Consider the following 22,344-nt stretch of genomic DNA (forward strand, 5'->3'; position numbering starts at 1 on the left):
TCTCTCTCTCACACACACACACACACACACACTCACTCACTCACTCACTCACACACTCACACAGAGGGCATACACTCATAAAAAGGAAGGCATCAAGTAACTACTTGGGAAGTCCCTGAGTGACAACTGTGGTGGCCCTAAGAACTAAACAGTAACAGGAAGACTAACAGCTTCACAAGCAGCCAAAAAGAAAATATTGATTAACTGAGCATTTCAAAAAACACCAATATATGGTGAATCCGATGAAGCTGTTGAAAAGTGTTTAACAAAAACTATCAAGTATAATAAACAAGGCAACAAATAACAAAGCTCTTTCTATGTGGAAGAAAATGCAATCTGAGTGCACTCCTAGTCCTTGAGTGAATATTTACATAGTCATAATGTAAATATGGTTTATTGATTGAACCAAAAATGGTGGTATTCGGAGAACTAAACAGGTAAAGTAGGTAGAGCTGTAAGAGAACTAAATTCTCACCTTCATGGGAAGTCAACAGGTGATATGAAAATGATAAATTAAGCAATAATAATATTACACATTGAAATGTGTGGATAACTAGCAGAAGAAACAGCTAAATGAATGAAAAGTGATTGACTCTGGGTAACGGGTCCAGGAATGGGAAGGAATGGGGGAGGGAACCACTGATTTTGAGTTTTTAAATTACAATCCTGTATTTTAATAAGAGCAAAGTTTTGTTTTAAGGCCAAAGAGTTTGGTGAAACTTAAATCCTCAAAAATGGAAAAATAAATCTAGTGAAATTACATTTGTCTCAGCATTTCCAGTATTCTAAGGCACAGCAATGAGACTGCTCAGAGTTGACCGATCGCCGACTGGGCCTCTCTCCCTGAGCAGTCCATAGATGCCTTAGCAAGACACACACACACACACACACACACACACACACACACACACACACACACCACTCCTCCCATGCCCAGGTAAAGGCAGTGCCAGCTCCCAGTCACCCAAACCAGCGACCTTGACTCTTCATCCTCCCACCTTCACCCCCGAATTGTGTCGACTCAGTCCCCAAATGCTTCTAAAACCTGGAACAACCTCTCTACCGATGCTTTATGTGTCTAGCCTTCATCTCTTGTCTAGACTACTGTAATTACAACCCCCAACCACTCTTTAGGCCTCCATTCCCTCTCCTTTCTAAACTAGCACACGAAGGCAAATTTTACCAAGCTGACTGCCTCAATACCCTCCAGAGGCTCCTATTCCTACAAAAGAAAAACCTACCGCTAACATGGCACGCATGCCCTTGACTCTCTAGAGCAGCGGTTCTCAACTGTCCTAATGCCGCGACCCCTTCATACAGTTCCTCATGTTGTGGTGACCCCCAACCATAAAATTATTTTCGTTGCTACTCTATAACTGTAATTTTTTACTGTTATGAATCGTCATGTAAGTATCTTTTTGTTTTCCGATGGTCTTAGGCAACCCCTGTGAAAGGGTCGTTCGACCCCCACACAGGGATCGCAACCACAGGTTGAGAACCGCTGCTAGACCTTTCTATCTACCCGCGTTTAATTGTGCCACTCCCTATGTGCCTCACACCCTATGTTCCAAAAAGAATTTCAACTCTGGGTCCTTAGCACAGGCTGCCCCCTCTGCAAGGAAGTCTCTCTGAGTCCTCCTCAATTCTCCTGACAAACTTCTATTCATTTTCATAAAGGCTCTAGTTCCTCTGTCTACCATATATAACTTTACCATTTAATTAGAATTATCTGTCCATCATCTCCCACACTAAACTGTGTCTTGTTCATCATCAGAGGTTAAACGATTACACTGGCATACAGAAGACAATCAATAAATATTTGCTGAATAAAACACCACTCAGATGTCTAGTCAGCACACCCGCAACTACAAATTCCAGATCTCTGCAACTCGACTATAGAGGTTAACAGCCAAACCTCCCCAAAAGTAGGAAGAAAAATGACAGACCAGTTTACCCTGCCAAAACATATTACAAAAGGATATCACTTTTTTCTATAACACTTAACAATTTACAATGTTATTACATATGGTCTACAACTTAAGAGTTACAGGTTTTTGTTTTGTTTTGTTTTTTTTAGCTGAGCCATCCCGCCACCTGTTGGCAGCTCACGGCTGCTCAGCTCGGGCTGACTCGAACCGCTGTTGCTCAGAGCTCAAACTCTTGAGCGAGCTCTTAACCAACTGAGCCACTCAGCCGGCCCAAGAGTTACAGTTTAAAGAGGAAGTAAGCGGCATTCATTTCCTCTAGGGATCTGCAGCTGGCCTTACATAAACATTACAATGGCTTTCTCATACAGCTTCATCGATGCCACTTTGTGCAATACATGTCAAAAAATGGCAAGACAAGATCCCCGGTGGGATTCCAGAATTTAGCCAATCGATCAATATCATAGTGATGCTCACGGCAGCACCACTCCACTAACCGGCAAGGCCAAGAAGATTCCAAATAACCACCACCGATGCTGCAAACAGTGCATTTCCAGACCTGAATACATTAACTGATCAGTTCTAAAACAATCAACCAATCTGAAAACTGGCTGACAGCGCCTGATCAAGTACAAGGTAACTTTATTTAGGATTTAATAAAATCAGCTGATAATTTCATTCAATTCAAAACTCAATTTTTAACACATTTTTGAACAACTAATTTAAAAAACAGGATGAATTCACTGAGTTCAATTCAAAATATTGTGAAGCTTTTGTTCATCTGGAGAAGGGAACTTTCTGGTGAACTGGGTGAATAATTCTCCTGAGATCATGGCCCAGGATCACCCATCAATGCAGCTCTCTTTCCCTCCCGCCATTCACTGCCTTTTATCCTCATACCCTAGTCCCACCTGTGCCCACCCCCACCACATTCAGACAGGAAACCATTCTATTCTGCTTAACATATTTGGACTACGAGCAGATGTGACATATGCTACATCTGAGCAGAAGCTGTAAAAGCCGTTGTGTTTCTATCCCCTCTTCTCTTCGCCTCTGCCAAGAACGCCCAGGATCCAGGAAAGAGCTTCTCCTCAGAATGAGACGGCACGTGAAGAGCCACAGCCAACTGTCAGCCACTAAGAGAGCATGAGACAGAAATGAACCTTCGTTGTACCGTAAGCTCTTAAAATGTGGAGGTTATTATAGAAAACTGATTAGTATAGAATGGCAAGTTAAACTAAATAATTACACTTCCCGAATTAGATTCTGCCAATGAGATACATTTGAGTGAGATTTGTAAGGCCAAAGTGAGGTCAAGAATCTATTACTGAAGACGACGGTTCAGGAAAGTCAAGTTAGAGCTGTGCGAGTCTGTGGCAGCCAAACTCCAGGTTCCGGGTCTGGTCACCAGGCAGCTGTGACGTGGGAATGGTGGTGGCAGCCGCATGCTCTCCGGAATGCAGGTTTAGGGGAGCAGCCTCACTGATTTGTACACCTCTAACCTTTCCAACAATTTCTAACACACCTAATTTCCGGCATTAAATCTCTTCTTGCTTTGATACCGAGAGTGGTTTCTTGCACTGAACTGTGACTGATAAAGTATATGATCCCAGAGTAGTTGCAGAACACAGAATCTCAAGAGCTAAAGAGCTGGTTTTGGCTTTCCAATCCAGCGGGATTTGAAGGCAGTGATACACTGCCACCGTCAGATAACACAATACTAATAGTATATAGCATGAAGCAGCAAAGAGGTATTTAAACTGTCACCTGTAGGTACCTGGAATAAAGTTCTTCTTGAAGAAAACAATCTGACAGACTGCTTTGGAAGTTATGATGGGAATAAGACATACAAGGCCTGGGGCGTGGGCTGTCTGAGTCTAACAGGTGAAAGCTTGAAGAAAACGATTAGCTCACTGAACAGATGACCAAAGAGCATCCATGACGACCATACAATAATCTCTTAACTCTTACAGGCCCAGGGTTGAAAAAGCCAGTTGCACATGTAAAAGGGAAACGCAAAAAAGAAAACCTACAATGAAATCCCACTATTCACCCTCTAGAAAGGCTGGAATTAGAAAGACTGACAATACCCAGAAGGGAAGCCTGGCCAGTAAAAGTATCAATAAATACGTGGAGCGACTGGAACCCTCATCCATTGCTGGTGGGAACGTACAATGGTACAACCACTTTGGAAGAGTTTAGCAGTGTCTCTAAAGTTAAACACATAGCTAAAATACGACCCAGCATTTCCACTTGTAGGTACTTATGAAAACCTATGTCCGCACAAAACCTTCTATATGATTGTTCTTAGCAGCTTTATTAATAATAACCCAAATTGGAGACAACCCAATGATTACCAATAGATGAATACGTAAATAATTTGTGGTGCAGCCCAAAAAAATACTGGGTTGTCGGAAAAGTCATGACACATTTTTGCAATGAAAAACATAGAAAAAATACATCATGACTTTTCCAACAGCCCAATAGTACACAGCCATAAAAAGTAATAGCTGATACATGCAAGAACAAGGATGAATCTAAAAAAAAAAGGGGGGGGGGATGGTGAAAGAAAGAAGCCAGGCATGAAATAATACAGATTGTATGATTTACTTTGTATGAAAACCTGGTGACAGATCAGTGGACGCCTGGGGCTAGGGGCAGGGGTACTGACTACACAGCAGCATGAGAAGTACTCCAGTGAGGGAGACGTTCAACCTCTTGATAGTTGTAGTGGTTACTGTTGGAAAGACAGTCCCCTTGGGCCTCTTACACTCCATCCTACGTGGCTTGCTGAGTGTGCCAAGACTGCAAGATCCAGATCAATGGCTCTTGAACCTGGGCCACTCTACTGCCTGTCACCTTAAAAGGTGAGGTAATGTCCGCTCCTGGACACAGAGCAGGTCTGCTTACTGCTTTCTATAAAAGCAGTGGATTCCCCAAGTTTAACATTCCTCAGCTACAACACAAGCCCACTGAGGGGGCACCCATCTTGGCCGTACTCTGTCATCTCTGAGGGACTTAGGGGGAAGATGAACCTATGCAAATAGGCTGATTCTCAGGCTATCTGCTGTGCCATGAATAATATATTTCTTTCTCTGACCTTGGGGTCTCCCAGCTTCTGTCAGGATCCAGTAATAACAGTAATGGGCTAGCTTTTAGTAGCTTGCCCAAATCCCAGATCAAACAGTTACATAGGTCAAAATTCATCTAATTACATGCCTAAACTAGGTACACTTTATTGAATATAAATGGAGAAAAAGTGTAGAAGAAAACAGACCGGTGGGAAGAAGAGGATGAGGGGAAGGAGAATGAGGAAGAAGAGGGAGAAGGTCAGGCCTCCACAAATTCCTTAGTAGAGGAATGGAGCCAGACTTATGACGGCAGGATTATTAAGAGTGTTTTTATCATATCCAACCCACTCACACGCTCTCTCTTAAGTTGTCTTCTAAGAAGACCCTTCACTAAGGAATTGAGAAATGTATCAGTAAAGAGGGTACTAATATCCTTGGAAAAAACCGTGGTGGCTGTCCTTTGTAGTTCTGGGTTAAAGATGGGCAACACCGCCATGAAAGGGGCTTCCTGATTTCAATGGGATGATGGGATTCCCAGAGGGATAAAGGGTAAGTAGAAACATTTAATCCTCAGATATAAAATGGGCATGATTATGATAATAGGCAGCAGGGCCAGACTGGTTATCAGAATAGTTTGGATCATTGGTGGCTAACCATGGTGTCCGTAGGAAAAACAGATGGGCACTATGCAGTAAGATACTACTTGATGTGTACAATGGGGAAAAAAAAGAAAAAACTCTAGGTATATCTAACAGAGACCACAACGGAGTTACGGCACCTCACTTAATACCCAGACTGAGCCTGTTTACAGACACAGAGCCCCTGCAGTAAAGGAGAGCATGGGTTCCATTGAGGAGAGACCCTTTAAAACTGCATCAAGAGCATCCTTAGTCTTCCTCCTAGCATTTTCCAATAGAATACACAGCTATTTACCAAGAAGACAGTGCATTTGAGAAACAGATTCACTCAGGCTTTTCAGGAGTTACTCACCACTGGCTCTAAGCTGATAATAACCCTTAGGAACCAGAATGTCACTGTGTCAGATCAGCTGTGGGTGTCACACTGGTAAGTGGTGTTTGGGCCTCAATCCATCTCATAATGGGCCCAGTAGAGCCATGGACCCATCCTGTATTTCCCAGTTCTTGAATGCACACTCAATGGCTCACTGAAGTATGGAGTAAGGGCATTCAGTGTAGGGATGCCCAGGTAAAATCCCCTAGGTGTGCCCCTTCCTACCAAAGTAATAAACCCAAAGCACATCCCTGTGGAAGCTGCAGAGGAACCACTTCAAAGGCTTGAAAGACACAGAGATGGTGACAGCTATGCCATTCCGATTTTACTAGCCTGTGTGGCCAGTGCTGAGGAGACAGGTCTTGGAGAATGTAGATTATAGTAAATCAAATCAAGGGCGACTACGAGTATAGTTGCTGTTCCAGATAGAGTCTCTTTACAGGGACAAACCAACACAGTCTCTAGCACCTAGAATGCATCCATCAAGCTAACAAATGCTTTTTTAAATCTCTTCCAAAACCAGACCACCAGAAGCTGTTTTCATCTAACAGTCCAGAGTACACTTTCACCATCATAGCGCAGGGCTACGCCATCACTCCAGCTGTCTTTCATTATCTAGTCCAGAGACTTTGGGCATCCCAACACCTCACAGGTCCCCTATACCGTTAGTGCTACCAGCAAATCCTCTATCCCCATAGTCCCACCCACACTTGGTACTATCTAGCTTTCTAATTTTTGTCAACCTTGTAAGTGGAAAAAGACACTGCATTACTGTTTTAATTTGCATGTCTCTGATTATTTAATAATTTCAAACATCTCTTTCTATGCTTGTTAGGATTTCCTATGCTGTAACCTACTTATTAATATCCTTTGCCTATTTTTCTATAGGAGTCGCTGCCCTCTTTTTATTGAGGCGTAGTCCCTTCTCTAGTTATTAATCCCTTGTTAATTTTAGGCACTGCAAATATGTTCTCTCATTCTTTCAGCTCTTTTGCTAAATGAAAATCCTTAATTTGTATATAATCAAAGTCATTAAGTTTTCACTCCTGTAAATTTTTGAAGCTTTAAGAAGTCCTTCCCTATCCCGAAGGAAAGGCCTTCAGCACTGTCTTCTATTAATTTTATCATTTGTCCTTTCACACTTGGATCTTTAATTTATCAAGTCCATCCTGTTCACGGTGTTATGTTTGTTCTTTGTATAGTTAGCCGCTCTCCCGAACAACGTGACTCCTTTTTCCAGTGATTATGCCACCTTCACCTTAAGTTCTGAACATTTATATAGGTAAGTCTCTGCTAATTTGTTCCCCTGATCTATTTTTTTGTTCTCACACTTATACTAGTTTTTATTGCTACAGCCTTGAAATATTATCCTAACTTCTGATATGGCAAGTCCTGTTAAAAGCAAATCTTTAAGACTGATTTAGCTATTCACAAACTTTATCTTCCTACCACATAAATTTTAGATTTAGGTGACTTTGTCAGACAAACCAATTGGAATTTTGATGGTATTTAAATTAAATTTATACATTAAAATGGAAAAATCTGACATTTTTTGTTTGTTTGTTTCATTATAAATTTTATTGGGGAACAGTCATGGTCATTGGTTACACATTGCTTTCATGCTACAATGGCATAGTTGACTCCTTTAAGGAGGGCGCAGCTCACAATGGCCCATGCAGGGATTGAACTGGCAACCTTCTGTTAGCAGCACTACGCTCTAACCACTGAACTAACCAGTCACCCTGACATTCTTATAGGTAATCTTATCCCAAGAGCATAAAAAGTTTTTCCATTTATTTAGATCCTCTTCTAGTTCCTTATTAAAGTTTTAAAGTTTTCTCAAGTTTTATGTGTTCTTGGGTTAATTTCTAAATACTATGTAATTTTGTTACTTTATTTTCTATAATATTGACTTTTGATTATCTTTACTAGTTTGTTATTGCTAGTATAGTAAATGCTACTTATTTTTCTAGGTTGATCTTAATCCAGTAACCCGCTATACTCTTACTAATTCTTATAGTTTCTCTCTTGATTCTAGCGGTTCTTCTAGGTAAGTGATATTATCTGCAAATAATGAGTTTTATTGTTTCCCTCCCTATCCTTATTCTTATTTCTTCCCTTTACAGTGTTAGCCAGGATCTTTCTTAACCTGTTTAACGTTAAGTGATTGGGGGGGGGGGGGGGAGACACATCCTTATGTTATCACTAATCCTAAAGTGACTATCTAAAATTTCTCCATTAAGTATTATTCTTTACTGTAGGTTTTTGGTAATGACCTTTATACAAGTTATCTTGTAGTCTGAGGTTGCTAAGAGTTTTTATCATATATAGGTGGTGCTGGATTTTAGTGAATAATTTTATAGTATCAAGATAATCATTTTTCTCCTTTAGCCTATTAATGAGATAAATTACATTAATAGATAAAAGCTAAACTATGCTTACCTTCTTAAATTCTATGGGTCTTAATTCTTTTAACACATTGTTGGATGTGATAAGCTAGTATATTGTGTAGGGTTTTCATATCTTTGCTAGTAAGTGAAACAGAGCTATAATTTTCTCATATTATCCTTATCTAGTTTCAGAATCAAGAGTCCACTAACCTCATAAAATGAGCTTGGCATCTTTCTTTTTTTTCCTATTTCCCAAAACAACTTATAAAAAGGAATTAAGTGTTATTTAAAAGTTCAATGCAACTCACTTATAAGATTATCGGGGTCCATAGTTTCTGAAAGGGGGGGGGTCTTTAACTACCATTTCAGTTTATTCGATATTTATTAGTTCAAGCTGTCTATTTCTTCTGATACTAATTTTCAGTTTATATTGGGTTGTCAGAAAAGTCATGACACTTTTTCGCAACAAAAAACAGAAAAAATATGTCATGACTTCTCTGACAACCCCATAGTTCTCTAAGAATTTATACATTTCATCTAGGCTAAATTTTGAAACCTATAGCAAGTCGTAAAATTATTTTTTAAAAATCTCATGTTTGTAGTTATTTCCCATTTTTCACTTATTTTATTTGCATCTGTTTGCCCTTAATCAATCTTATCAGAGGTCTGTCTAGCTTACTAACCTTCAAAGAACAATCTTTTGGTTTGGCAAATCTTATCCTAATTTCACCGCTCTTTCCTAATTTCAACAGCTCTTTATCCTGTTTTTCGAACTTCTCAAATGAACTCTGTTTAAGCACTAAAGCAAGCTTCCTTCAGCATTTAGAGAAGTCACCCCGCCACTCTGTCCAAGGTCTGGTTTCACCACACAGATTTCAACACACAAACGATACAAATAAATATTATTCTCATGTAAGCATAACGCAGAAAAAAATCAAATACAACTCTTACCAACCATACCTATATATGACTGTCTTTAACTAAAGCAGTATCTTGAAGGGAAATAAGTAAGGTTACCGTGCTGTTCCCACCCACACACAAAAAAAATGTCTAAGGCCGTGATTATGTATCTGAATCAAGGCAAACACTTCTCTGCAACACTAACTGGGTAACTACTGGTACAGTTTGATATAATTGTAACTAGATACAATTAGTAACTAGAAATGAAATCTCCAGTTACTTTCAGATGCCATTCAAAACTTGCAGGTATTAAAAGGAGAGCAAAATCTGGCTGTGACAGTCAATTTTCACACACTCACACACACACACACACACCCAAAAAACCCACTCAAAGCAAAAGCACATTTTTTTTTCCTAGCTGTGGAAACATACATTCTAGTTGGGGGGCAGTTTCAGATTACAAAACAGATTTTGGTCTTAAATGTTCCTGCTTGAAATTTGAGTGTTAAGGCAGATCACTTAACACAAAGTTCAACACTCAACAGAATTATGGACTTGGACACATGCTGAATGGATTGTTCTTATGAGTGTAGGTTTAAAAATAATTTTATACATTAGCAGCTTCAAAACGGATGTCGCAGCTCCCAGGGCATGAGTTTGCTTAAGCAGCAACTCACACACTTGCCTGTCGGGATGCAGAAGGTGCACACTGGAGAAGAAAAAGAACGAGGGATAGATACAGGTCAACTTTCTAATTCGTGACTTGTTTTAACGCAGACTGGCTAAAAGCACAAAAACAGAAGTTGCCGGATTTCTTCTCTCCCTCTGGCTGCAAAAAAGCCTGAAGGCCTCTCTCCCTACTGAAAGTCAGGCTGCCTTATTTCCCCCTCACGTTTGAGGGTGAAACTTGAAGGGGATGACGGAGAAGGAAAGAGCTTCCTAACGTTGAGTGACAGCCAGTGGGGATAAGGATCGCGTCGGTGGGAGAACTGCTTCTCCAGGCCAGGTAACACAAGAAGCCACAGCCGCTCCGGCGCTGGCCGCAGACACCAAACAGGGGGGAGGGATGCGGGGAGGGGAGGGGAGATCCAGGCCTGAAACAAAGGGAGCGGGGCTGCTCCGAAAGGGGCGGATTCGGCGTCCGGGTGGGGAGGACTGCCACGGCTGCCGGGGAAAGGCTGCACTCACAGAACTTGGAGGTGGAGGTGTTGATGTTGATGGTGGAGCTGGGGGTGGGGGCGGGGGCCGCCTTGGCCACGGCAGCGGCCGCGTCGCAGCTCTTCAACATCATGATCACCCCATTGGCCTCCGGCGGTGGCGACGGCCCCATCGGGAGCCCCTCCTTGTGGCCCTTCCTGTCCACCGAGACCGCGGGCACCGCCAGCAGCTGTCCCCCCGGAGGCTCCCGGGCAGGGGCTGGGATCGACGAGGGGGGCGGCGGGGGCGGCGGGGGCTGCCGGAAGCCGTCCACAGCGGCCTCCCAGTTGTTATGGTTCTGGTCATCCATCATCGCCTCGTAGCTGCCCCCCTCCTCCTCTTCCATGCTTTCCTCCATCCTGCTGGCCCCCAGCACCCACCCGCCTCACAGGCACCTGCCGCTCGTCTCAACCCCGGCCCAGGGGGCACCGGAGCCTCCTCGAGCTCACATCGCCGGGGGCCGGAACGGGCGCGGCGGGGAGGGCAGCGGAGCGCCGGGTCTCTCACTCTCCGCCAGGCCGACTCTTACAGACAGGATTGACGGCGGTGGGCGCTCCCGGGCTCTGGTCTGGGAGAGGCAACCGTAAAGCGGCAGCGCCCCTCACGACATTTTACAGCAGCTTCCAACAGGCGGTTGGAAAGGGCAGCGGGGGGGGGCGTGGCCAGGAGGGCCACGTGGTGCGAGGACTAAGCAGCGAGAAAGCCTAGCGAAAAGGGACGGGAGCTCTGAGTCACTCCCACGCAATAGGACAGAGAGGCGACGAGTCCAGTTGAACATTCCTCGGCCCCGCCCCCGGCCCGGCCTCACGTGACAAGGGAGCTTGGGTGCGCACGCGCGTTTTCAGTCTGGTTGCCCGGACGACGGGGAGCCTGGCCGGCTCCTGAAGATGAGCTCAAATCCTGGCCGGCAGTAGTTGTGACACCGACCCCGCTTTCGGTGGTGCTGTTTTTGCGCTCATCCTGTTTACCCGGCTTTCGCACCGCAGAGGGCCTCGCAGCCCGACCTTGGCTTGAGGAGGGAGCTAGGGGTCCACAAAGGCCCCGGGTCACACATTATAAACGTGTGGGACCGCCTTGCGTGGCCACTGATGGGACTGCTCAGTGGGCCTCAGCCCACACCTCCCAAACGCTCAAAACCGAGAATAGAAACCGAAACATAGCAGGGTGGCTAAAAAAAATTAATACGTTTGAAATATTCATTTTTTTTAAGTTTCTTAACACCATGCACGGAGGCCATAAAATTTAAACTTAAATATACCAAGTTTCGTGCACTATTTCACAAATCTGACTACAAATTTCAGTTTATGTGTGAGAGTCTTGAGGGGCAAAGAGGAAAGATTATATAACTATTACAATGTTTTTCATTGCTCTGCATTCTCAAATTAATAGCCACAGTATATGAGAATATATGTTATAATTGTTTATTGTGGAGCTCATCCTAGCTACAAAAGTTGTCTAGAAAAACTCTATTATGTTTAAGCTAGCAGATAACGAATATTTCCACAGGTATGTAGTTAGTGTGAAGAATCACTTCAGCCACTGAGAAACTGGCTCTGGTGTAACTTTGGGGTCCCCATTTGTTTCAGCTTCTTTACATACCCAATATATTCTGCACTATGGAACGTTTCTACCAATTACCTAGAATGATTTAATTTCAGAGAATGCTCCCTCATATTAATTAAAGACATATTTTTTGAGTCACATATTTTTAATTCTCTGGACCTGGAATATTTTGGGAATACAAAATAAGAAAAACTTAAGACAATTGAGTGAAGGGCTGAGGAGGGAACTGTAACCTTACAGTTCTATGTAAAATGATGGAAGAGGGAGGAATTAGTCTTTTTCAGACTAAATAACTGATAGTTGGTCATCAGTGGACATTCTAGGTAGGTGGGTGGGTGTGTGTGACCAGAGACAAAGAGAGGTCTTTACATAGTAAAAGGTTCGATACACAAGATAAAAGAGTCATAAATGTGTCTCTAATAACATGGTCACAAAATACATGAAGCAAAAATTGACAAGCACAAGAAGAAAGAGAAATCTACCATCAGAGTAGATGATTTTCACGTATCTCTCTAACAGATTGCAATGGGTTGAACAGTAGCCCCCAAAAAGATATGTCCTTGTCCCTGGAACCTGTGACTGTCACTCTTTTTGGAAACAAGGTCTTTGCAGATATAATTAAGTTAAAGATCTTGAGACCATCCTGGATTACCCAGGTGGACCATAAATCAATGACAAGTGTCCTCAGAAAGGCAGAGGGAGTCCTGAGGCAGAAGAGGAGACACAGAGGAGACAATGTGGCCACAGAGGCAGAGATTGAAGTTATGCAGCCACTCTGCTGCCCAAATGCCGACAGCCACTAAAAGCTGAAAGACAAAGAATGGATTCTGCCCTGGAGACTTCAAAGAGAATATAAGCCTGCTGATGCCTTCATTTCAGACTTCTAGCTTCCGGAATTGTCAGAGAATAAATTTCTGTTGTTTAAAGCCACCTTTTTATGGTAATTTGTTACAACAGCCAAAGAAAACTAATACATAGATCAAGGGGACCAAAAAAATCATTAAGACTGGGAATACCGGGTGCTGTAGGCTTAAAAAAAAAATCATTAAGGGACTAGAAGATTTGAATAACAATTACCAAGCTTGATTTGATGAATACGTGTAGAAAATTACACTCAATAAATGCAGAATGTACATTCCAGAATATGTGACGTGTTTACAAAACTGAATGGACTGGGTCATAAAGCAAGTCTCTCTACATATCTAAGGATTGTTATCATAGCAACTACATTCTCTGACTACTGTGTAGTTAAGTTAGAAATCAATAACCAAAAGACAGCTCATAAACCCCCGTATTTCTACTCTTCCAATCAACTCATGGGTCAGAAAATCATAATGGAAATTACAAAACCTTTAGAACTTAAGGGAGTGGTACTATCGTAACAATATAACTTCCATCCTAGTAAGGCCCTACTCCAGAGGCTTTTACCCAGCAAGCTGGTGAACACTGAACTGAACCGTCACATGTGTACTGCCAAAATGTCAATAGAAGACATTCACTTTTGCCATAAATGATTAAACATACCATTATGGTGTAGGGGTTCAGAACAAGTTACCCCAAGATGTGCCTTTGTGGTATGTAGATTATATTGAGCTAAAGGCAACAAATTCTGCAGGCTCAAGAGAAACTTCTGCCTCCCTTAACCTAGAAGAATTTAAATTAGGGGACTTGCCCATAACAAGAGTTACTCATCAGAAATAACTTTTTATGATCTATCTATAGGGTAGGGCAAATTATTAATTACTGAATATCTGCTGTTCTTATCATCCTGTACATGACTTTCCTCACTGTTGAAGCCCAAGGCATCTTACCTCATCCTTAGCTCAGAATTCCATATACTTCATTTTAACTTTCTGTTCCTGAACCTCTCATGTATGTGGGGGTCTCTGACTCTCTTATGCATATGTATGTAATTAAATTTATTTTCTCTTGTTAATCTGTCTCATGTCCATTTCACTATTAGACCAGCTGAAAGAACATTGAAGAGTAAGGGAAGTTTCTTCCTCCCCCACAATGGAAATATCTAATGGTGATCAGGCCAAAGCAGTCACTAATAGGTGGCAATTTGCCATAAATAAGAAGAAAAACCACCTATTGAAGGGGAACCAAATGAACATATTGATAACTGGTTGATTTTATGGGCATCATAAGACTTTATTATATTACACTTAAAAGCATTATATATATATATATTTATTTATTTATTTATTTTTTAAGATTTTTATTGGGGAATTGGGGGATGGGAACAGACAAATTGCTGTCCTTTTGTTCTTCAGTCTAGTTGTCGCCGGCGACTCATGGCAGCCCAGCTCCAAGTTGAGCTGTTGTTCAGCATCTTAGCTGTAGAGGGCAGTGTCACTGGCCCTCATATGTGCGATCCGAACTGGGTTCCTCTGGCATCCCAAGCCAGCTCTTAACCAATGCACCACTCGGCTGGCCCAAAAGCATAATATATTTTAATAGTTAGTTATTACTTTAAATCTTTGATGATTTGTTCTGGTATGTGGAGATTGGAAATAACATTACCAGCAATCATTGATTCAACAACACTGGACAGTTATAACACAGGTTATTAATTACTACAAACTTCCATAGTCACAGATATTAAGCTGTTTGGTCTTTTTGGTGTGTTTGTTTGTTTTCTATTTCCAACTAGGCTGTAAGTTTCACTAAAGCAGGATAAATAGATATGTAAGTTTGTATATATAAAGACTAATTCAAAACATTCATAGAAGGTATCTAGGGGTATTGGGATTCTGAGTGATTTTAATTGTTCTTCTTGGTATCTTTCAGTGTTTTCTATGTTCTCTACAATGAGAATGTATTATTAGTTTTATAATCAGAAAAAATTCCAAACCTTAAAGTTTAAAAAAAATAAACACAAACAACATTACAGAAGTATAAGTTGGGATTCTATACATTAAAATATTTGTTTTGGCTTCCAGAAACAGCAATCTCAAGTAAAACTTGCTTTGAGATCAAGGCTATTCACTGGCTAACAGACTAATAAGGCCTAAGAAGGGCAAAGTTGAGGTGTAGTTCAGTCGGGGCTCCAGCTCTGTTCCCTGCCATGTTCTTTGTCCTGATCTGTTTTGCAGACATTATCCTCAGGCTTCTGGCAAAATGGCTGCCACAGCCCAGGCCTCATATACACAGATAACAATGTCAAGATGAAGGGGGTCCATGACTTCTGGTAGCTCTCTATTATGAGCAAGCAAGTTCTTAACCGAAAGTTCTTGGAAAACTTCCTGTCAATGTCTCATTGACCCATTCCTGAACCAATCCACATGGCCTGTAGACCCATGTTCCAGAGCCATTCACTGGAAAGGGTTTGGATTTAATCCTAGAAGATAAGGCCCACTCCTGAATTCAGAGTAGGACCAGCTTCTCCTTAAGTACATTGGCTGAGAAGGGAACAAAAACTGCAGTCAAGTGGGGAGGTTTAAAGGGGTGGTAGGTAGGCAACAATGACCGTTATAGGCCCAACTACCTAATCCTCCAGAGTCTATCTTCATCCCAAGCTCTCCACTCCTTCCTCTTCATCAATACCTCCCTGATCAACATACTTATGCAAAATTGTGTATTGTACTGGTTAGCATCAAGAAAGATATAACTTGTGCTTAATGAATTACAAAATATATATGAGGCTAATTGTCTAAAATAGTTAAAATTTGGCTTGGAGATGCAGACCCAGAGACTGTTGCTAAGAATTAGTCTTTGTATGGTTTTAAATACCTTAATGTCACCTTTCTCATGGAATATTTCATTGTAATTGTTCAATATTTTCAAATGAATAAATGCATGACTAACTTAAATCTACTTTAAATCTTATTTCATATTAACAGTCCTTTTTATTTTTGTCACTTCTTAAAGCATAGCCTGTACTACGTGATACATTGTTCCCTAAGAAAAATCAAAGTTTATTATTGCCATTTTTACATCTTTTCATCTCTCCCACCCTATCACACATAATTCTTGCATTGTTAGTAAAGGATGAAATGGCTCAGAGGCAAGCAAAAAGAGGAAAGAAGAAAAAATATATGAAAAAAATCCAAAAACTCTACATGCCCCTTCTAACTAGTCAAGTAAGAACCAACTGAATCAGAGATAACTGTGATAGACAGCATACAAACATATAAATTGCTATTTCGTTTTAAATTTACTATTAATTTCATGAAGGCATTAGCATGGAAAACTTAAAAACATAACTTTGATAGAGATAAACTATATTAGAATAAAGAAGAATGAATACTTTTCTAATCCCTAGGAGACTATTATAATGATACCAGTACAGCATTTGACAACAACAACAACAAAAATGACTTGTAAATGCATAACACAAAGTCTAAATGCAAAGCTATTGGACAGATCTTGATTGGAAGGTAAAAGGATTAAAGACCTGTAAATAACTCAAGCCTTGATGCTGAGCCCTGAGATTACTGCTTACAGTGAAGATGTGTAGCCACTCGGGGGAGTATTCTCTATTCAGTATTTCTTTCCATGTTGGATTTTATTCCTTCCTTTTACATCTTGGCATCTGAATCCTAAATTCCATCCTAGCAGGGGAACAGAAATAATGATGCAGATTTTCTCCGTAAACCTGATGAATGTTGGAGCTGTAGGAAATGACATTAGGCTAAAGGAGGCTGTAGAAAAAAACGCTTTCCTACCAGCACCCTGTTGCAGGCCTACCCTTCTCACTCAGGCCTTCACAGATATTTCTGTGTTCAAGCACGGTGCTGGGACTACAAGAGTAAACAGACGAAAAGGGTTCTGCCCCTCATGGAATTTCCATTCTGCTGGGGTGCCAAGTATTAAGCAATTAACCACATGAGCCAAACCATGACAAGCATTATGACCTAGCACCAAGTACAAGGTACTCTGAGAGGGCGTCACAGAGAAAATTCTTTTACTTGGATGACCCAGGAGAAACTTGCTGAAAAAGTATATTTCTGCTAAGACAGAAGGATGGGTAGAAGTTAGTCAGTCAACAAGTTAGAGAGAGAACATTCCAGGCAGAAGAAACAACAGGGCAGAAGGCGTTGGACATCATCTAGGAACAGAAAGAAAAGTAATGAGACTGGAATGGAGTGAAGGAGAGGGACAGGAGATGGCATATGGAGGAAAGATATGAAACAGCCGGGCTATGCATGTCCTTGTGAGTCCTGTTGAGGCTTTTTTGTTTCTATTTGAATGGAAAAGAAGTAAGGAAGATGTAACTTATATTTTATAAGGGCAACTAACTGCCCTAAGGGAAGTGACCTGTACCAAAGGACAGAGTAAAAAGAGAGACCAATTAGAGAGTTATGGCAGTGCTTTGGTCAAGTGATGTCAGTGGCTTGGATAGAGGGATAGTGGTGGGCATAGAAAGTGATAGACAGCAGATTTATTTTGGAGTAAGGATGGACAGGCCTTAATGCATTCAATAGCAAACGTGAGGGAAAGAAAGGTTTCAAGGGTAGATGATCATGTTCATCCAAAGCTAGGATTTTATCAGATGCATGCACTAGAAAGAGAGTTGAGTAAAAGAAATGACTCAGCTATGGACTCTAAGCTGTAGGAGAAAAAAACAGACAGATGGGGCTGATGGCTAGAGAGAAGGTAGAATTGTTTATGGGTGAGAAGTCTCTGTGAGGTTGAAGACCCATTGCAAGATGGCCATCCTTAATACAAAAAACAGCAGAATAGGTCATAACCAAAAGATAGGATATTTGCATTGGCAATTCAGTATTGCTTCTCTACACCCCATGTCCACCCAACAGGGGAATGCTTCTGGATGTTATAAAGGTTTCTGGGTGGTGTCCACCACCTACACACAAGACAGTGACATATCAGACTGCAGAGAGGATTTAAGCAACAGAAGCACTTAACTGAAAGGGAAGACTAATTAACTTCTGAAATCCTTTCCACTCAGCATTAATGCAATAGATTCTTGCATAGCAAAGTCTCAATTCCCAATTGTGCCAAGTGTCCATTTGCATGCTCTAATTTATGGTCTTGGAGCTACTCTCTGTGTTAAAGCAATTTGACTTAATTTAAACAAGATAGATGAAACGCACTTGAAGAGTTAAGTGAAACAATAGAAGATCCTCAGATATGACTGAATTGTAGTCTTCAGTGGAAAATGAAATTAGTTTAATATTTGCACAATCCACACTGCTTGGTATGAACTGTTGCTTACAAATGAAAACCACAGAGTTAAATTTATCTATTTCACTTTTAATTTTTTTTTTAACTTTTAAAGAAAATTTTAAAAGAAACAAAAATGTTTGCATTTATGGGCTATGAAGAAGACTCAAAAATTTCCCAAAACTAATTTCTAGAGAGACTACTTTTGGCCAGGATAAACCAAAATGTAATCTGGAGAAAGATTTAACAAATTAAAAACATGCTGCTGTTTCAATTTTCTTATTATAACCCAGCATTGAAGAATTTGAAAGGAAAATACTTCAACATATTGTATGAATCTTGATATTGCTTTTAAGAGAAACACATAATATTGATGATGGCAATTTATATAATGAAATAGAACTATTTTATATTATTTTCTGTGACAGTAATTGATCATATATAACCTAACCCCATCAAAATGTTATATATTAAGCTCATGTTGTATCATGATCATATGAACATGATATAGTAAACTCATGGTTCATTTCCAATCTAAGTATTGTTTAAGAATTTAATTGGCAATTTCAGTTGCTTCAACTTCAGCCAAACATAGTTTCTCCATTTTGAAATTAATGAAAAACAACCTAAGAACCACAATGTCCCCAGAAGTTTCTATAATTAGTCATTACTCTCAAAAGACCACAAATTATGTGAAAGGCTTGATTATAAAAACATAATTAGTAATTTACTTAAATGAAGTCAGGAAAATTAACTGTTATGGAATAAATGTAACTTATACATTATGTATGACTTTATTTTATTACTTATCCTAATAATAACCTCATGGAAAGAGCACTCAGACATACACAAAAACGGTTCAATTCAGTCACCTTTGATATTTTACCATAACTTTACATATTTTCTTTGTCATCCAATAAAGGTATATGTATCAAGGGAGGGGAAGAAACTGTATGTTATTTAACAGTTTGTTAGCTGGAGCTATAAACATTCAAATATTTGGACATGCAAATGAGCCTCCATTTGTCCTCTTGCTGCAAATATGAGAACTGGGCCTGGTGAGAGACCAGCGACATAAGAGTTCAGAGGACTGAAGGGCCATCCATGTAGAAGTTGAAATTTCCCTCATGTGAATGATGGCAGGAGTGGCCATGAAGATAAAGGTAATCCAGAAACGAAAGTGAGGAGGTGGTAATGACCAGAAATTGGTCACTATGAGGAGGTAGGGTGGAAAAATCCAAAGGTATGAGCCACAGTGGAGCTCACAGGGGGGAGGGAAGGAGTGGAAATTAACAAGCAGGACACCCACACCACTGTCCTGTTGGAGCAGTGGAAGGAATGAGAAATGAGTGTCCCCTTGAGCAGTCACAGGGAAGCTGTGCTCAGGGGGACAGCTAAGCTTGGGTTAAGGCAACAACTTGGAGGGACTATTTGAAGGAAAAATTCATAGAAGATTGTGCTGATCACAGAGCAAGTGTTCTAGAAGGTACAGCGAAGGGGATTGTGACGGAAGAAAGGGATGAAGGATTGTGTCAGTGGAGAAGATGACAGGGAAGTTTGGAGATAAGAATTCAGTTTATTAAAAATAATTGTTTGCCTTTTGAGTGATGAAACAGTGTTGAAAGGTCCAGTCCAATCCCAATGAAGGGGACACCTGAGCCTAACACAGCTGTGGCCTGGAAGTGAAGCCCTTCCTGGGATTGAAATTCAGGCCTGGCCCTCCGCCATCAGCCAGCACTGGCAGGTGCTGTGGGCATATCTGTGGTTGGCCGCAGTGAACACAAAACACCTGGTTCTTCATGGCCAGTCAATCCAGGCAATTCTCATTGGCATTCCAGGTGGTTGGACCAAGATGCCTCATGATCTTGGGGCCAACACTCTCAATGGATTAGCCCTGGGCAGAGGCCAGAGCCTCTTCAAGGCCACACCAATCATCCGGGAAGAGCTGATATCTATCTTGTCATATTTAAGAAGGGACAGAAACCAAATCCATGTCTCACACATAATTGGCATTTTCCTTCATTAGACCCCAAATTGCCTTTCATACTCTAAACACAAATATTTCTAGCTTTGGCAAAGGGGGGGCCTTCTACCAGCCAACAGGTCAATTTTGGCAGCTCCCCTTCATTATCTGGTCAACAGTATATGTTTATGAAAATTGCATGGTTTTGCCTTATTGTTATGTAAAAATGAGTAGAGAATGGAAAACTGGATGAACTGATACCAGTGATTTTAAAAAGCTATGAAGTTAATCCCATTTAGACACAGATGGAAACCATTAAAAGTGCTGCAAACAGAGGCTCTAATCTCTATGGCCATTCGCTGGGCGTTAGCCAGTTACTGATGTGTTTAATTGCAAAATTAAATTCAAAAGCCAAAGACTGTCAAAAAAGAAAAATTGTGATTGAGGATTGTATAATATTTTTAGCTTTCTGAGAATGGAAGAGCCTTTTAGAACTATGTGGACCCATAGTTCAACTTCCATGCAGTCGGCTGTCCCAACATTTTGAGGAATATATTTTATAAGGAAGTGGAGGCTGCCTGTGCGGGGATTCAAAATGGAAACCTCTCTCCTGAAGCACAGCATCTCCAACGTGACAAGAGAGAAAATGGGAAGGCTATTGAGCTGGTGGATCATGGTAAGGCCGGGAAGGCAACTAACAGTGGCTGTGCATTTACTGTGTGCCAGGCCCATACCTGGGGCTTTTTTTCATCTAGCATGTGCTGCCTTCCCTCTGGACTCAGAACTGCCCTTAAAACCAATCATGAAAAGGAGTCCGGAAGTCAAGACGGCCACAGCCTTAGCCAGCTTTTCCATGTGCCCCAGAATACCATGATGATAATAAATAGTAGTAGTAATAATAAGGCTACGAATAATAGTGATAAAAATAGCAAATATTCCTTGCCTATGAACTATGTGCTAGACGCTGTGCTAAGCGTTTTCTATGGAGTATCTTATTTAATCTTCACAAGAACCCTATGAGTTAGGGTTTTGCAGATGAAAAGGCTGAGGTAAAAAGAGCTTAAAAAAGTTCCCAAGGTCAGGGGCGAGAAGCACTGGAATGTGGACACAGGAAGTCTGACCCCCAGGTCCACATGTCCTCCACACCCCATTGTCCAGAAGTGGGTCGCACATGGGCAGCAGAGGGAAACAGGAGCCTTAGATGGCTGGCCAGCTGGAAGACGGCCACTCCTGGAGGCAGCCTGGTACAACACAACGGTAGAGCTTGGGTCAGGTAATGTAAAATACCCACTTCACACTGTTGGGAGTATTACCTGAGATGCTGAAAGCCAGTGCCACTCTCTGTTTCCAAGGCAGAGATCTCAATATTCTCCAGAGACAACTGGGGCGGCTTGGCCTTAAGTACTTCTCTCATCTTCCAGTTAACTTGCCTCTTTCATCATATTCTGAAAGATCCTCTTTTCCATGCTTTCCCCCTGCTTACCTGTGCCTTATCCTGCCTACACCACCTACAAACAAACAATGCTAATGCTTAGCCCTCAGGAACACACAGATGGCAGGTTATCTGATGGAGCCTCAAGAATCAATTATTTGCAGCTGGATTCCTTTGGCCATGATATTGCAGACCCGGCTGGGTTCAGCCAGATATGCCTAGGGATATGTCTCCAGGCATGGACCATTGGTAGCCTACCCAACAGCCACTCCATCCCCACAGCCTCTACTAATTTGCTGGCAGGCATCAGGCAACCATGGGCTTTAGGAAAGACTGTACAGGGTGAACCTTGATTTTCCCAAGCCAATGGCGGTTCCTTAGGAACAGTGGTTGACCTGGAATGGGCCTGAGCTGCAAGCCTGGCCAAGGAGTCATGGGAAGTCACTGGAGGCTCCAGAGATGCAAGGAAGGAATGTCCTCTTCTGGGGACATGGGAAGCGTGGCGTGGGGCTGCAGCAACCATCATGCGACCACTTAGTGACAAGCATGAGGTCAGGAGCCAACATGCTGAAGTTGGTAGACCAGGAAGATGGAATGAGCCTGGGTCCTCAAGAAAGTTTTGAAAGTAAATTAATCACCCCTGGAACTGCCTTACCTCCACATTTCGTATTGTGTCAGACTTGAAGTCCCTTTGAGGCGCCAACCTTTTTCAGTTGTAACTTCTATTACATGCAGCAGAAAGCACCCTGATACAACAGCCCGG

General features: G+C 41.5%; 1 protein-coding gene across 1 annotated transcript in view; it reads right to left on the bottom strand.

Moving 5' to 3' along the window:
- The window catches only part of CACUL1 (CDK2 associated cullin domain 1), an 84,008-nt gene extending 72,755 nt beyond the window's left edge, over nt 1-11,253 (bottom strand). The window contains exons 1-2 of the mRNA XM_019642911.1: nt 10,486-11,253; nt 2,899-3,061 (exon numbers count right to left, since the gene is read on the bottom strand). Coding sequence (XP_019498456.1) covers nt 2,899-3,061; nt 10,486-10,852 — 530 coding nt within the window. The 5' untranslated portion in view covers nt 10,853-11,253. The remainder of the gene's footprint in view (nt 1-2,898; nt 3,062-10,485) is intronic.
- Between the last annotated feature and the right edge of the window lie 11,091 nt (nt 11,254-22,344).

The sequence above is a fragment of the Hipposideros armiger genome, unplaced genomic scaffold (assembly GCF_001890085.2).
Source record: "Hipposideros armiger isolate ML-2016 unplaced genomic scaffold, ASM189008v1 scaffold_74, whole genome shotgun sequence".
Taxonomy (NCBI): domain Eukaryota; kingdom Metazoa; phylum Chordata; class Mammalia; order Chiroptera; family Hipposideridae; genus Hipposideros; species Hipposideros armiger.